The 16,606-nt window shown below is 49.0% G+C and overlaps 1 protein-coding gene across 1 annotated transcript in view; it reads left to right on the forward strand.

Annotated features, from left to right (window-relative positions):
- The window catches only part of LOC138748964 (myosin-binding protein C, fast-type-like), a 75,088-nt gene that overhangs the window by 25,766 nt on the left and 32,716 nt on the right, over nucleotides 1-16,606 (forward strand). The window contains exons 8-15 of the mRNA XM_069909937.1: nucleotides 2,419-2,461; nucleotides 3,509-3,565; nucleotides 4,234-4,403; nucleotides 6,886-7,018; nucleotides 10,950-11,074; nucleotides 12,054-12,159; nucleotides 13,600-13,766; nucleotides 16,354-16,519. Of these exons, the coding sequence (XP_069766038.1) occupies nucleotides 2,419-2,461; nucleotides 3,509-3,565; nucleotides 4,234-4,403; nucleotides 6,886-7,018; nucleotides 10,950-11,074; nucleotides 12,054-12,159; nucleotides 13,600-13,766; nucleotides 16,354-16,519 (967 nt within the window). The remainder of the gene's footprint in view (nucleotides 1-2,418; nucleotides 2,462-3,508; nucleotides 3,566-4,233; nucleotides 4,404-6,885; nucleotides 7,019-10,949; nucleotides 11,075-12,053; nucleotides 12,160-13,599; nucleotides 13,767-16,353; nucleotides 16,520-16,606) is intronic.

Genomic DNA, 16,606 nt, shown 5'->3' on the forward strand with positions numbered 1-16,606 from the left:
CCTGACTGGTCAGTAAGGGAGCTCAGCTGGTGGAAGATGCTCAAGCTTTCTTGGGAGCCCAGCCCAAGCATTCATCGTCTCTCAGTCAGACCCAATCGTTGTCTCACCATGTGCTCCCTAAAGCTGTCTCTTTGTCACACGTGCACGTACACAGCCCCCCTTCTTCCTCCCCCCCACCAATACATACCCAATTTGGAAAATGCTGAAGAATCTTCTCCCTCCACAGCTGCTGTTTCCAGCATTTCCTCCTCCTTTATTTCAGATGCCCAGTTTGGGTGACACGGTTAGCGCAACGCCTTTACAGTGGCAGCAATTGGGACCGGGGTTTGGATCCCGCGCAGTCTGTAAGGACTTTGTACTTTCTCCCCATGATTGCGTGGGTTTTCCCCGGGAGCTCCGGTTTCCTCCCACCATTCAAAACATACCGGGTTAATGGGATCCAAATCGGGAGGCATGGACTCGTGGGTCAAAATGGCCTGTTACCAGCTGTATGTCTCGATATATAAAAAAATTAAAATTAAAAAAAGTTATTTGCAGGCTTTTGATTAATTACCTGTCTCCATGGCCATTCCCTCCCTCCCTCTCTCTCACTCCTCTCGCTGTCTTTCTCTTTTTGTGCCGTTGCTTCTCTCTTTCTTTCTTTATCTAATTTATTTTGCTCTCTCTCTCTCTCTCTCTCTCTCTCTCTCTCTCTCTCTCTCTATCTCTCTCCTCCCACTCCACCTCCAACCTCCCTTGTTCTCTCCCTCCTTCCTGTACACCAGGAGCTGTCCTGACCCTAGATTTCTCACGAGTACTCGATCTGGTTCAGACACATATTGTTGCCTCCACTTATGGCAGCCTCCAGTGTGACCCGAAGCGACGCAGTGATTAGCATACTATCTCCCAAGACTGGCAACTGTGAGATCTTGTGCCGTGTCTGAGCTGCTGCCTGGTCAATGGGCTGTCCTGGTTCCCCATTTGGGAAGTCTATAAAGATGAATTAATTTTTTAATTTAAATTTATATTTAGACATACAGCACGTTAATGGGCCCTTTCAACCCACCAGCGTGCGCTGCCCAACTATGTACAGTTGACCTTCAACTCCCAGTACGTTTTTGAATGGTGGGAGAAAACCAGAGCCCCCAGGAGAATGTACAGACTCCTTCCAGGCAGTGTGGGATCCAAACGTCAGTCCCGATCGCTGGTGCTACAACAGTGTTGCGCTAACCTATAGGAGGAAAGCATTCAATGATTTTTGTCCGTGGATTCTCCCCTCCCCAAGACTTCTGATCTTGCCCTCAACATTACCATGACAAAAGGTGCTGACTGTTGATTTCAGGATGGAGAGGTTGAGGGTGCACACTCTCATCTTCTGGGGAATCCATTTCTTACCAACCATTGTCCAAAAATGGTCTAATACCAAATTTAAAATTTCACTCATTTTGTCCTGACCTAACCCTACAATTTAAATTAAAGCAGCACTGGGAAATCACTTTGTTGAGCACCTCAGCTCTGTTCGCTGCAGTAGCCTGGATCTCTAATGGCCACCCATTTCAATTCCCAACCCCATTCCCTTGCTGACGTGATCTCACGTACTGCCAGACCGAGACCACCCACAAATTGAAGGAAAAACACCCATTTGGGCCCCCTCCAACTGGATGGCATTCACAGTTTCGATTTCCGTTAAACCCCCCCACCCCCAATTCCTCCCCTGTCGCCTTTCCCCCAGCTCAGTCTGTCTCTCCCTCTCTCTCTCTTTCTCTCCCATTTTTTCTTTCTCTCTCCCTCTCCCTCTCACTCCCGCTCGCTCTCTCTCGCTCTCTCTCGCTCTCTCTCGCTCTCTCTCGCTCTCTCTCGCTCTCTCTCGCTCTCTCTCGCTCTCTCTCGCTCTCTCTCGCTCTCTCTCGCTCTCTCTCGCTCTCTCTCTCTCTATCTCTCTCTCTCACTCTCTCTCTCGCCCCTTTTCCCTCTGTCACCTTTCACAGAGCAAGAATCAATTCTCATCTTTCCTCTTATCATGTCGGTCTGGACATTCAAGCAGCTTCCTGTGTTTTACTCACACCCTGAAGAAAGGCTCAGGCCCGAAACGTCGGTAATATATCTTTACCTCCTGTGGACGGTACAAGACCTGCTGAGTTCCTCCAGCATTTCTGTGTGCGTTTTACTGGAATTTCCCTGTTCCATTCATGGTTGTCCTCTTTTGTACCTGTGTTTGATCTCCAACCCTCATGACCTGAACCTCTAGGCCAGTTTTAGCAACAGGCACCACGCTGTATGTCATGTTTGGTATGTTTGGTCCTGCCAAACCCATGTAAAGCTTTTGCTGACTGAGATTTCAAGATCAAATTAATCTTGGATCTGTAAATCGTTGTAAATCCAAGCTCTGAGTAGCCAGGTGCCATCTCGCTAACTAAGCGGTCACTAATTTCTCCACAGAGGCACAGAAGACGGATGACATCCTGACAACATTCAAACGAACGTAAGTAATCTTCCTGCTCTCCAGGTTTTCTAATCTCTTTATACCTTTTCTCTTATTAACCTTTAAATATCCTCTTTCTCCAACTATCCCTATTAACCAGATGGCTTAATCAATGGCATATCACTGAGGCAACCATGACTCTTTACTCTGAAGGTCACAAGTTGGAAGTACATGTTCCTTTAGGGGTGATCTACACACAGGGTTAGAACTCTAGATGTGGCCCTGTAGGGGAGATCTCTGCACAGGGTTAGTCCCCTAGATGTGGCCCTGAAGGTGAGATCTCCCCAAAGGGTAGTTTAATTTTATTTTTAAATTTAATTTAATTTACCCTTGTAGCTTGGTAACAGGTCTTTTTGGCTTATGAGACCGTGGTACCCAGGGATGTTTTGAACAGTGGGATGAAACTGGAGCTCCCTGGGAAAACCCACACAGACACGGGCAGAACGTCCAAACTCCTTACAGAGAGAGCGCCATATTTGAATCCCAGCCGCTGGCGTGGTAATAACGTTGCTCTCACCCGCTATGTGCGATCTCCACACTCTGATTACCTGGGATGGAGATGGTGCAGAGCGTGTGTGTTGGGCGGGTTCGACCAGCTGTGCCAATTGGCCTGTTTTTGTGCCGCAAATGAGAAGATAGGTGCATCCTCATCAGGATTTGCAGGCCGACAGTGATCTCGTTGAGCCAAGTACAGTTCTGGGAGGGACCGACAGAGGAGTTTCGACTTGCGCGGTCTCCAAGAAAATGAGGCCCTGTCTCAGGCAAGGGGTTAGTCACGTCAATGAAAGTAAACGTCTTTGTATGTCTTTGACCTCTCTCCTCTAGATGGATGTGAATCTATCCTAGGCTGACGTTGATAGATCTTTGCAGGTCAAGAGAACATGATGGCAGTTGGGAAAAAGATTTAGGCCAGGATTGCATGGCATGGAGGGAGAAGGTTCCAGAGACTGGATGGCCTTCACCTGCATCAGATATTGAAGTATAATAGCAGAGAGGCAGCAAAGTTGAATTGATTGTGAAATGAGCCAGTATCCCTTCCCTTTACAGAGATGCCTCCGGAGAAGACGCGGGTGAGCTGGATTTCAGCGCACTTCTCAAGAAAAGGTAGGTGGGAATGGCGTGAAGGTTTGGAAGGTTCACCAGCCCATGCAACACACTCACCAGGTTTTGCGAGCAGAGCACTATCCTCATCCACTGCTCGTTCTCCCCCGTCCCTCTGTCCCCTTTCCTCCCGCTCTCCACCCCCTCCCTCCATCTGCTGCTGTGCCCTCCCTCCCTTATCCACCTATTACCCCCTGCCTTGGGACTGTGTTCCTTCCCCTGCCCTACCATTTGGTTTGGGTGCCTGTCTACATTTTGCTCATAAGGACTCAAGTATCTTTATCTTTGTGATATAAAGTACCCAACTTGCCTACTGAGTTTCCCAGCCTTGTGTTTTTCAATAACCTTGTGTTGGGTGGGACGAAGCTCTGTTATTGGCAGTTTGAGAATATAAAGTAAAGCCATTTGGCCAAATCTCTTTGCTCATCACCCCTCCATCTGTCCTACTTGACAATTTTTCTCAACCCCGTTTTCCAGACCAACGTGATGATGATTCAGGATGATATCTCCCCTAGAAATGAACTGTGTTTGATAATGCTTTGGCTTTCGTGGAAAGGTGCCATTTGAAGGGAGTGCATGGTTGTGCGCGCGCGCGCACGCACGCAGCCGGTGATGGGTGCACGCGCACGAAACACTGATTTCTTCACCAGCCTCTGTTTCGTTCATCCCAGGGAGGTGAAAGTTGAGGAACCTCAGAAGGAAGAGGTGGATGTGTGGGAAATCCTGAAGAATGCCAAGCCCTGTGACTTTGAGAAGATTGCCTTCCAGTATGGCATCACCGATCTCCGCGGCATGTTGAAGAGACTGAAGAAGAAAAAGAGGGTGGAGAAGAAGAGCGATTGTGAGTGAATCTTCACACCAGTGCCAAGGAAGATGGCAGGGCGCACCGTCAGCCAGACGCTCACCCTCACACCTTCCACACCTGCATACACACACCATCACCCTCACACCTTCCACACCCGAACACTCACACAGTCACCCTCACCCCACAACACACCCGCACACTCACACCGTCACCCTCACCCCACAACACACCCGCACACTCACACTGTCACCCTCACACCTTCCACACCCGCACACTCACACAGTCACCCTCACCCCACAACATACCTGCACACTCACACCATCACCCTCACACCTTCCACACCTGCACACTCACACCGTCACCCTCACACCTTCCACACCCGCACATCACACCGTCACCCTCACCCCACAACACACCCGCACACTCACACTGTCACCCTCACACCTTCCACACCTGCACACTCACACCGTCACGCTCACCCCACAACACACCCGCACACTCACACCATCACCCTCACCCCACAACACACCCGCACACTCACACCGTCACCCTCACCCCACAACATACCTGCACACTCACACCATCACCCTCACATCTTCCACACCTGCACACTCACACCGTCACCCTCACACCTTCCACACCCGCACATCACACCGTCACCCTCCCATCTTCCACACCCGCACACTCACACCGTCACCCTCACCCCACAACACACCCGCACACTCACACTGTCACCCTCACACCTTCCACACCTGCACACTCACACCGTCACGCTCACCCCACAACACACCCGCACACTCACACCGTCACGCTCACCCTACAACACACCCGCACACTCACACTGTCACCCTCACACCTTCCACACCTGCACACTCACACCGTCACGCTCACCCCACAACACACCCGCACACTCACACTGTCACCCTCACACCTTCCACACCTGCACACTCACACCATCACGCTCACCCCACAACACACCCGCACACTCACACCGTCACGCTCACCCCACAACACACCCGCACACTCACACCATCACGCTCACCCCACAACACACCCGCACACTCACACTGTCACCCTCACACCTTCCACACCTGCACACTCACACCGTCACGTTCACCCCACAACACACCCGCACACTCACACCGTCACGCTCACCCCACAACACACCCGCACACTCACACTGTCACCCTCACACCTTCCACACCTGCACACTCACACCGTCACGCTCACCCCACAACACACCCGCACACTCACACCGTCACGCACCCACAACACACCCGCACACTCACACTGTCACCCTCACACCTTCCACACCTGCACACTCACACCGTCACGCTCACCCCACAACACACCCGCACACTCACACTGTCACCCTCACACCTTCCACACCTGCACACTCACACCGTCACGCTCACTCCACAACACACCCGCACACTCACACCGTCACGCTCACCCCACAACACACCCGCACACTCACACTGTCACCCTCACACCTTCCACACCTGCACACTCACACCGTCACGCTCACCCCACAACACACCCGCACACTCACACCGTCACGCTCACCCCACAACACACCCGCACACTCACACCATCACGCTCACCCCACAACACACCCGCACACTCACACCGTCACCCTCACACCTTCCACACCTGCACACTCACACTGTCACGCTCACCCCACAACATACCCGCACACTCACACTGTCACGCTCACCCCACAACACACCCGCACACTCACACTGTCACCCTCACACCTTCCACACCTGCACACTCACACCGTCACGCTCACCCCACAACACACCCGCACACTCACACCGTCACGCTCACCCCACAACACACCCGCACACTCACACTGTCACCCTCACACCTTCCACACCTGCACACTCACACCGTCACGCTCACCCCACAACACACCCGCACACTCACACCGTCACGCTCACCCCACAACACACCCGCACACTCACACTGTCACCCTCACACCTTCCACACCTGCACACTCACACCGTCACGCTCACCCCACAACACACCCGCACACTCACACTGTCACGCTCACCCCACAACACACCCGCACACTCACACCGTCACGCTCACCCCACAACACACCCGCACATTCACACCACAACACACACTAACACAAATGTACAAACAAATAGGAACCCAGGAGCATGTGCACAGACGCTTCTTTGCTGTAATGAATGTCATTTGTGGTGATGCCATTCCCTGTGAGCAAGATGGAGGTGACTGGTGAATGTCCTCCTGTTCTGCTGCATCTGACTCTGTGTGTGTGTGTGTGGTGTGGTGTGTGTGTGTGTGTGTGTGTATGTGTGTGCGTGTGCGTGTGTGTGTGTGCGCTGTGCGCGCGCGCGCACCTTATCCTCAGCGTAGTGAGGGCCTCCGCAGATCAGACCCCATTTCCCTCAGAACCCATGGATGGGTGTGGCGTCCTCACCGCCCCTGCACCAGCGTCTCAGAGCATCTCACACTGATTGCTCTCTCCGTCTTTGCCATTCCTCAGCATTTGCTAAGAGGTTGGAGAGTGCCTACCAGGTGGACAAAGGTGGCAAGATCCGAATGATGGTGGAGATGGCAGCACCTAACATGGAGGTGAAATGGCTGAAGAATGGGAAGGAAATCCGACCCAGTGGCAGGTATGTTGAAAAGGAAAAGGTCTTCCGGGTGGATATCCAAGGTGCTCATCTGTGCCCCAGCTCATGGCATGGATGTCCTACTCCAGGTCTAACGATGTCAGTATTTCATTATGGGAAGACCTGCCCGTCACTTTATTCTCCACCAGTAGGTAGACAATGCTATTAGCCGCATCCCAACTGTGGCTGCATTTGCTTTTTAAATCTGGATTTGTGTCTGCGTCTTCAGGCGTTGCCAGGAAACGCTTGCACCTCTACTGTTGAAAGACATGGTGCGGTTCCCAGTTGGATCCTCAGAGAGTGGTTTAACACCTCCTTCACCCACCTCCTTGTTTCCTGTTCTGACCAGTAACGGCCTTGAGCTCACCAATCCTTCATGTGTATGGACACTTGCTGCCGGGGTTTTTCCAAGCCTTAGTTTCTTATCCTGGATGGTGATGGGTGGGTTTAACCTTGCTTCTGATCACTGGCCATACCTTGGACCTCTACCTCTCTGCAAACCCCCCTGCCAACTCTTTTGCCTGTGTGACGTGACTGATTGCACTCAGAGAAAAGTGAGGAGTTCAAACATGCTTTTAATAGCTTACAATCAATGTAGATACAACAGTCCTAAGGCGAATCTGAGGTAAGGGGGAACAACCAGGTTTTGTATTGGGGTAGGTGAGGGTGGAGTCAGCCATCTGAACTACACACAGACAGTGAATTCCAGTTCACTGCATTTTGCACCCACCTCACTGTATGAATCTAATGGACACACTGCAGCACAGAAACAGGCCATTCGGCCTATCTAGTCTGTGCTCTGGACAAAGATTCCTGTAAGCTGTTTCAGAAGAAAAATCAATATATTTCAAAATCAGAATCAGGTATATTGTCACGAACAGGTGTCAGAAAATGTGTTGTTTTGTGGCAGGAGTATTGTGCAGGACAAGGAGCAAAATTACTATAAATTACAATTTCATAGATACAGGATTTTTAAAAATTGTGTAAGAAAAAAGAATCATTGGTCCATCCAGTCAGAAATCTGATGGTGGAGGGGAAGAAGCTGTTTCTGTAACATTGAGTGTTTGTCGTCAGGGTCTTTCCCGATGGCAGCAGTAAGAAAAGGGCACGGCCTGGGTAGTGAGGGTCCTGGATGATAGAGGTGGCTTTCTTGAGATACCTTCTCTTAAAGATGAAGACGGATGCCTGTGATGGCGCTGGCCAAGTTTACAACCCTCTGTAGCCTTTCTCTGCCCCATGCATTGGCTTCTCCTTATCAGTGATGCAACTGGGCTCTCCACGGTACACCTGTAGAAATTTGCCACCTACCTCAAATTCCTCCTGAGGTTTCGCCACTGGCGAGCTTTCTTCACGATTGCATCAACATGATGGCCCCAGGATAGATCTTCAAAGGTAAATCTTTAAATGAAAAAAAATTTTTTTTAGACATACAGCATGGTAACAGGCCCTTATGGCCCATGAGTCTGTGCCCCCCAATTACACTCAATTGAGCTACAATCCCCGGTACGTTTTGAAGGGTGGGAGGAAACCAGGGCCCCCAGGTAAAACCCACACAGTCACGAGGAGAACGTACAAACTCCTCACAGACAGTGCGGGATTCGAACCCGGGTCCCAATCACTGGAGCTGTAAAGGCGTTGCGCCAGCTGTGTCACTCCTTTCAATTTTATATTTTTCCCACTTGCACATAAATTCCTCTCGGTTTCAGCTCCCATAATAACACCAATCTGTTATTTAGGCATTTTTTTCAAATTATTTGCCTTTATATTAACCAAAATGCATTTTTAATTGTCCAGTTTACACATTGCACACTATATAAATAATGATATAAAATATCTTCATACTTACAAGTAATATAATATATTTATATATAACAAAATATACTTTTATTAAAGCTCATTACTTTTCATTGAAAGTATCTCTGCTAAATCTGAGTCGTTTAATAACACTTCCATGTTGACACCCAACTCTGCAAATATTTTCATAGGTACAAAAATCCGGGAGATTATGAGCTGGAAGTGAGAGATTACTAATGTCCCCCAGCGAGAGTTCGAAACCTTGCCTGAGACATTTATGAATCCGACAGGCGCACCAATGCTCCAAGATGGGGAGGCATGGTTAGAGTAGCGGTTGGCACAACATTACTGCAGTGCCAGTGACCCTGGTTTGAATCCGACACTATTTGTAAGGGGTTATACGTTCTCCCTGCATCCATGTGGGTTTCCTCTGGATGCTCTGGTTTTCTCCCACGTTCCAAAGACGTACGGGGTTGAGAGGTTAATTGGTTATGTGGGTGTAATTGAGTGGTGTGGGCTGGAATAGCCAGCTACCATGCTATAATGGTGGGGTGGGTAAGGAACACTGTCCCACATGTGTATCTTCTGGCCATCTATCCCATAGGATGATAATGGTTCCTTTCAGTCAGTTTGTGGGGTTTGGTATGAGGATGCCCCACTCCTCAGAAAGGAACAGCGTGTGCCTGAATGGATTTAGGTGAGTAAGGGGTTGCACAGGACCAGACCCATCCTCTTGACATCCCCTCCCGATCCAGTGGCATGGCAATGTCCAAGCCGGCTGGAGGAAGTTCCGTGGCAGTGAATGGCCAGACCAAGATTCGATGAAAGGGATGCCCTTTCCTCGCTTCGCGGAACATGTTTGCTAGACGGCCGTTGACCCTACGAGAGGGTTTGTTCCCCCCCCTCCCCCTTTTGACAGGTCTTGTTTTTTATCCTGCAGGGTGTCTGGCCCACCCTCCACGCCAGAAAAGCCTGGTGGGGGGGGGGGCAGCCGTTTAGTCACTGACCATGTGACAAGTAGTACTGGTTACAAGGTACCAGTAGCACTCAAGACGAGTGACCTAGGTGGATAAGGGAGGGAGGGCACACCAGCAAACCCGAGGGAGAGTGAAGGGGGTGGAGAGCTGGAGGAGAGAAGACAAAAGGAAAATGGAAGGGGAGGGGGGTGGGGAAGAGCAGGTTAGCAGAAGGCAGAGAAGTCAATGTTAATATCATCTGGTTGGACAGGGCCTAGACGGAAAATCAAGTGCTGTGTCTCCAATTTATGGGAAGCCACAGACAGACGTGATGGGATGAGGAATTAAAATGGTTGGCCACCGGGAGATCCCTGTCACTATCAGTTTATTGTTCTACACAGTGTACAATGTACATGGGCACCAGAAATCTAACTTGCTGCATGTGAACAGGTACTTTGTTTAAAAAAAAGCAACAAACACAACTGAAAAAAAAACTACAGTAAAACCCCTGTTATCCAGAATTCATGGGAACTGGGGAAAGAAATTGCGGTAAATAAATAAATAAATAATAAGGAAGTTTGAAATTGATGTGCTACTCTGTTCGTTCGCCAATCACGCAACATGCAATCGCTAGTAACAAGAAAATTCACTTATCCAGCATCTACCAATCCCCATTAGTGTTGGATACGAGGGGTTTTTCTGAAAATAGTACTCTTAATTGAGTTTAAAAAGGCCAGTAAATGTAAAAAAAATAGAGAGATAATAAATATTTATTTATCCTCGTGCAAACAACGTGATAAGAATGGGGCAGGTTGTCCCTTTGTGGTGGAGAAGCAGCCCCTGATCAGTGCAACTTGGGGAAGTTCAGAGCCTGAAATAAACTGTCCTTGAACCGAGAGGTGTTGGTCTTTAGGCTCCTGTACCCTTTGCCTGAAGGTAGCAGTGAGAAGAGGCTCTGACCGGGGTGGTGGGGGTCCTTTCTGAGGTTGGCTGCTTTCTCGAGGCAGCGGCTGCAATGATTGGGAGGCCGGTGCCTGTGATGGGCCTGGTCACGGTTGTTACCTTCTGCAGCTCTCTGCATTCTCGGGCACCACCTCCTGCACTGTGCTAACAACCAGCTCAGAGTTGATGCTTTCCCCTCCATTTGGACTGGGCTTCTCACCCGCTCTCTCCATCACTGACAGGTACATCTTCGAGGTTATCGGGCTCAAGAGAGTTCTGACCATCAAGAACTGCACCCTGGCTGACGACGCTGAGTACGAGTGTATCATTGGCGAGGACAGATGTACCGCTGACCTCTTCGTAAGGGGTTTGTGCTGCCTTATCATAACCTCAGCCAGTAGGGGTGGGGGGGGAAATACATGAGAGAAAGAGTAGGGGGAAACATAACCTCCATGAGGGAGGGGAGTGGGGTCCCATCATTACCTCTGTATGGGAGAGTGGTTGGGGGATTAGAACCTCTGCTATTACGAGAGGGAGTGCTGGCCATCATCACCTCTGCTGGTGGGAGGGGAGTTGGTTTGGGGGGGGGAACATCGGAGACACAGGAGCAGTGAGCAAGGACATGTGGCAACAGCTCAGCATCGGTCTACACACAGTCCGACCGCTGAGATGCAACGGCAGCAGCTGGAGTCTCCCATCCTGGGTCTGTGGGTCAGGCTCTGAGCTCAGAGGGAGGGGTGAGGGAGAGGAAAGACACACAGTAAATTCTGAAGGAACTCGGCTGTTCTTGTAGCTTCTACGTCGAAGAAAGCCTGAGCCCTCCTTCAAGGAATAGGCAAAATATTTATTCAAACAGCTGCTATGAGCAAAGCCTGACCAAGGCCCTCCGCTGGCTGAATATTGGCTCCCATCTTCACCAAAGGTTCACGTGTTACTTCAGAGAACATTTACTTTTACAATTTTATACTTTTATTTCCTTATTTATTTATTTTAATTTTAAAAAAATATATTTTCCTCAATTGGTTGCTTGAATTCCGGATAACAGGGGTTTCACTATATATTCAATAAAATGGGTGGGTTCGGGACTGACTATCATCAGGCTGGGCATAGCTACAAGTCAGATTTAAATCCGGGAATGTCCACCTACTGCTTAGTTTGGTTAATCTATTGTCAGATTTATTGTGAGAATGTTTGATTTGAGAGCAGTCCAGTCAATCATCTCATACATAGTATAACAGTTTAAAGGACAATGCAGAGAGATCTGTTAGTAGAGAGCAAAGGCTCAGGTCAGCTCCCAGTGTCAGAAACCCTCTTTGCCAATGTTGACCTACCTTTTTTGATTACAGAGCCTCCGGTGGTGATCAACGTGCCCCTGGATGACCAGCACGTCTACGTGGATGACCGGGTGGAGTTCGACTGTGAGGTCTCAGAAGAGGGAGCTGTGGTTGTCTGGTAGGAACCCTTTCCCTGCCACATAATGGTGGGCTGTGAAGTTGGGATCACGGGGCCAGGGTATAGAGACACAAGGCATGGGATTGAACCGAGAGAGCCGTGGGGCAAGTCAGCCCATCTGTATGACACGCCATTCACCAGCGTGGCACTGTGATCCCTCTGACCCCCACCTTCGATCCATGGTGGACATCCCAGGTCCATCGCCCACTACCCCACCGGCCTCAGGAGGGGAGGAGTGTGAAGCTCCTGAATTCAGGAACGAGAAGTGCCCAGTAACTGAAGTCCAAAGTTTCGGAATTTCACTGAGCCACAAAGAAACTTTCGGGCCAAGTATTAGACATAGGGAAGAGAATGGGGAGGTGGGGGGGGGGGTGTGGGGGTGCGTGCAGACAGTTTTCAGGAGGGAGTTCCTGGTCTGGGATATGGTGTGAGGCTTATAAAGACTTTCCAAACCTCTAAGTCCCTTCCTTACAGATTTCAGATTTATTGTCAGAGTACATACATGACATCATATCCAACCCTGAGATTCCTTTTCCTGCGGGCGCGGCAGAATCACCACTTATCGGTAGTGCAAAAAAAACCTGTAAACAATAAAGAAATGTAAACAAAATGACTGTGCCATACAGAGAGGGGAAAAAAAACAAGTAAGAGTCGTTGTTGAGGAGTCTGATGGTGGAGGGGGAGCAGCTGTTCCTGAACCTGGTGGTGTGAGCCTTGTGGCACCTGTACCTCTTTCCTGATGGCAGCAGCGAGAACAGAGCATGTGCTGGGTGGTGGGGATCTTTGATGATCGCTGCTGCTCTCCAACGGCAGCGTTCCCTGTAGATCAGTGGTTCTCAACCTTTTTCTTTCCACTCACCAGCCACTTTAAGTAATCCCTGTGCCATCAGTGCTCTGTGATTAGTAAGGGACGTAGATGTTCTCGATGGTGGGGAGGGTTTTCACTGTGATGTCCTGGGCAGGGCTTTACACTTGGGGGTCCTCTGAAATAGTGACTCCCAAAGAATTTGCTCACCCTCTCCATCTCTGATTCCCCAATGCTCACTGGTTTTCCCTTCTTGAAGTCAACAGTCAGCTCCTTGTTTCTGGTGACATTGAGTGTGAGGTTGTTGTTGGTGCACCGTTCAGCCATGTTTTCAATCTCCCTCCTGTATGCTGACTCATCGCCCATTTTTACACCACCCACCACCGTGGTACCTGGGTTTGTTGGCGTACGGAGCCACACAGTCATAGGTGTGAAGAGCAGGGGCTAAGAACGCAGCCCTGTGGTGCTCCGGTACTGATGGAGATTGCGGAGGAGATGTTCTTACAGATCCTCACTGATTGCGGTCTGGAGGTGAGGAAACCCAGGATCCAGTTACACAGTGGGGTGTTGGAGTTTGATGATCAGTTTTGAGGGGTTGATGGTATTTAAATTGTGCTTGGATCTCTTCCTTGTAGGTCCAAGGACGGAGTAGATCTGACCCGGGACGATGCCATGAGATTCCGCATCAAAAAGGATGGAAAGAAGCATTTTTTAATAATCAACGAGGCCACTAAAAATGATTGTGGTCGTTACAAGATCAAGACTAACGGGGGTGAATCAGAAGCTGATCTAATTGTGGAAGGTAAAGTTCGACTGGGGCAGGCGGGTGGGGTGAAGACCAGTGTCTTCCTGCATTTCACCTAAGGCACTGAATCTGGCTCCTTCACTCAGTGGGCAAGGGGGATGCGTTCGCTTTGTGACGGTTGGGATTTGGTCAGAGCATTTGGGGAGGCTGTTTCCCCAGCATAATTGTGGCTTTTCTTTTTTTATATTTTTATTAACATTGACATTTCACATCCAAAAATACAGAGTAAATACAGATATAGGTTAGAATTCAAAATGGCCACATTATACTTACATAATTTCATCCAAGGTTCCCCACATTTTAATCAAAGATTATATTGTATTGATATTTATAAATCAAAGCATAGAATACAGGAGGTATGAGGTAATGTTGAGACTGTTCAAGGCATTGGTGAGGCCAAATTTAGAATATTGTGTGCAGTTTTGGTCCCCGAATTATAGGAAGGATATCAATAAGGTAGAGAGGGTGCAGAGAAGATTTACTAAAATATTGTCTGGATTGCAGTATCTAGGATATGGAGAAAGATTGAGTAGACAGGGTCGTTATTCATTGGTGCGTAGAAGGTTGACGGGGGGGATTTGATAGAGGCGTATAAAATTATGAGGTGAATAAATAGAGTAGATGAGAATAGGATCTTCCCCTTGAGGGTTGGGGAGATTGGAACGAGGGGTCATAAGTTAAGGGTTGGGGGCAAAACTTTAGAAGTAACACGAGAGGAAGCTTCTTCACTCAGAGAAGGGTAGATGAGTGGAATGACCTTCCGGAAGAGGTAGTCAATTTTGTCATTGAAGAGAAGGTTGGATGAGAGCATGGATGTGAGGGGATTGGAGGGTTACGGACAGGGAGCAGGTAGGTGGGACTAGAGGAGTTCACTTAAATTGGAGAGGACTTGAGGGGCTGAGATAGCCTGTTTCCGTACTGTAATTGTTATATGATTATTACTTTGTTATTTAAAAAAAAGGAAAATATAAACCCACTACCAAGAAAGAAACTGTTTGGCCAGTGAAGGAAGACAGAATTCTTACCAGAGGGATAAATTATCTAATTCGTCAACATTTTGACCTTCGTCACAAATCAAAGATTATAAAAGTTTACTCAAAAAGGGTCCCCACAGTGCTTGAAAATTTGCATTCAAATCAGAAATTGAGCATCAATTGAGTTGTGAGCAAGAACAAGACAAACTGCTGGAGGAACGCATTGTGGGCGGGAGAGAATTAACAGTCGACCTTTCAGGTGGGAACCCTGACTGCTCGACCCCAGATTGGGTCTGTGCTCCAGATTCCAGGGTCCCCGTGTGTCTCTGGCTAACAAGAAGATTCCAAGTCAAGTTTATCGTCATCTGATTGTACAAGTACAACCTGACGAAACAACATTCTCCAGTCCTCAGAGTGAAACACGCAGATGCGCAACCGGTCATGACACATATACAGACAAACAGTATATAGGCCGGACAAGTACACATTGATACAAATAAATAAATATTGTTTCATGAATGTGAGAGTCTCAGGGTGAGTGTGAGCAGTTCCTTTGATCGTTCAGCATTCTCACTCCCTGCAGTAAGAAGCTGTTCCTCAGCCTGGTTATACTCCTGTATCTCTTCCCCGACGGGAGCAGCTGAAAGATGCTGGGTGTGGGGTGGAAGGGGGTCCTCAACGATAATTAGTTTCCAACCTGTAACTCTGCGGGATATTCTATAGCCTGTGTGTAAATAACCCTGTATCCTGCTTTCAGGCAATTGCTCTCACCTGACTCCAGCCTGTAGCTCTCACTGACAGGAGTACCTGTTGCTTGAATCCTTTGGATACGACCCACATTATAACACTCTTCCAAGCCCTTGTTATTAGTATGAACCATCTGAAACTCTGAACTGGGTTCCAGTCAATGATTCACTCCTCAACACTTGTCCTTAATATTAACCATCACATGTTATTTTGAATTGGCATCTTGGATCAGATTCCAGCCTGTAATTCACTCTCAGGCGCCCACGAGTAAATATATATTTACCACTCCAATTTTATCCTTAAATTAATTGTAGCTCAAATATATAAAATTCATGCTCAAGTATCTGATCCATGACTTGTACACCAGCCACACCGAGTGCCTTGATACGTTCCACCCCAGAACTCACTTGGTAATAAGCCTGTTACCTCCAGGTGAAATGGCACCAGTGGGATGTGTGGCCCAATTGATGGGTTTGGCAGCTGGATCACAAGCGAGACAGTTAGTAAAATGCTGCCTCACAGTGCCAGGTTCAATCTTGACCTCTGGCGCTGCCTCCGATGAGTTTGCATGTCCTCCTTGAGACTGCATGGGTTTGCCTCTTGGGGTATGATGTCCTCCCACATCCCACAGACTTGCGGGTTGATGGCTGCTGTAGGTTGACCCCAGCGGGTGGGGGAGAGGTAGAATCTGGAAAAGTGGGGAGAGTGATAGGGGATTAATGCATAATCAGGGTAAGTGGATATTTGCCGAAGGCCTGTCTCCGTGATACTCCCTACAGCCACCCTTCCCCATGTGCCCCATTTGATAGGAAGGGCGAATGGGAGCTGAACTGAACTGGTGTGTATTTCTGTGTGGTTTGCAGACAAAGTTCTGGAGGTGTTGCGGGGCTTTGCTGATCTCACTCTGAAAGCGCAAGAACAGGCGGTCTTCCTGTGCGAGGTGTCCGACGATAAGGTGACCGGGAAATGGCTGAAGAATGGAGTGGAGATCCTGCCCAGTAAACGTGTCCACATCTCTCACAGGGGGAGGTAAGCCCTTGGTCCTCTCCCTCCACTGGGCATCCTCTGCACTCCTGTGATGCCTGGTGATTTCTAAAATATTCAAGTCATTAGAAT

The sequence above is a fragment of the Narcine bancroftii genome, chromosome 13 (genome assembly GCF_036971445.1).
Source record: "Narcine bancroftii isolate sNarBan1 chromosome 13, sNarBan1.hap1, whole genome shotgun sequence".
NCBI lineage: Eukaryota > Metazoa > Chordata > Chondrichthyes > Torpediniformes > Narcinidae > Narcine > Narcine bancroftii.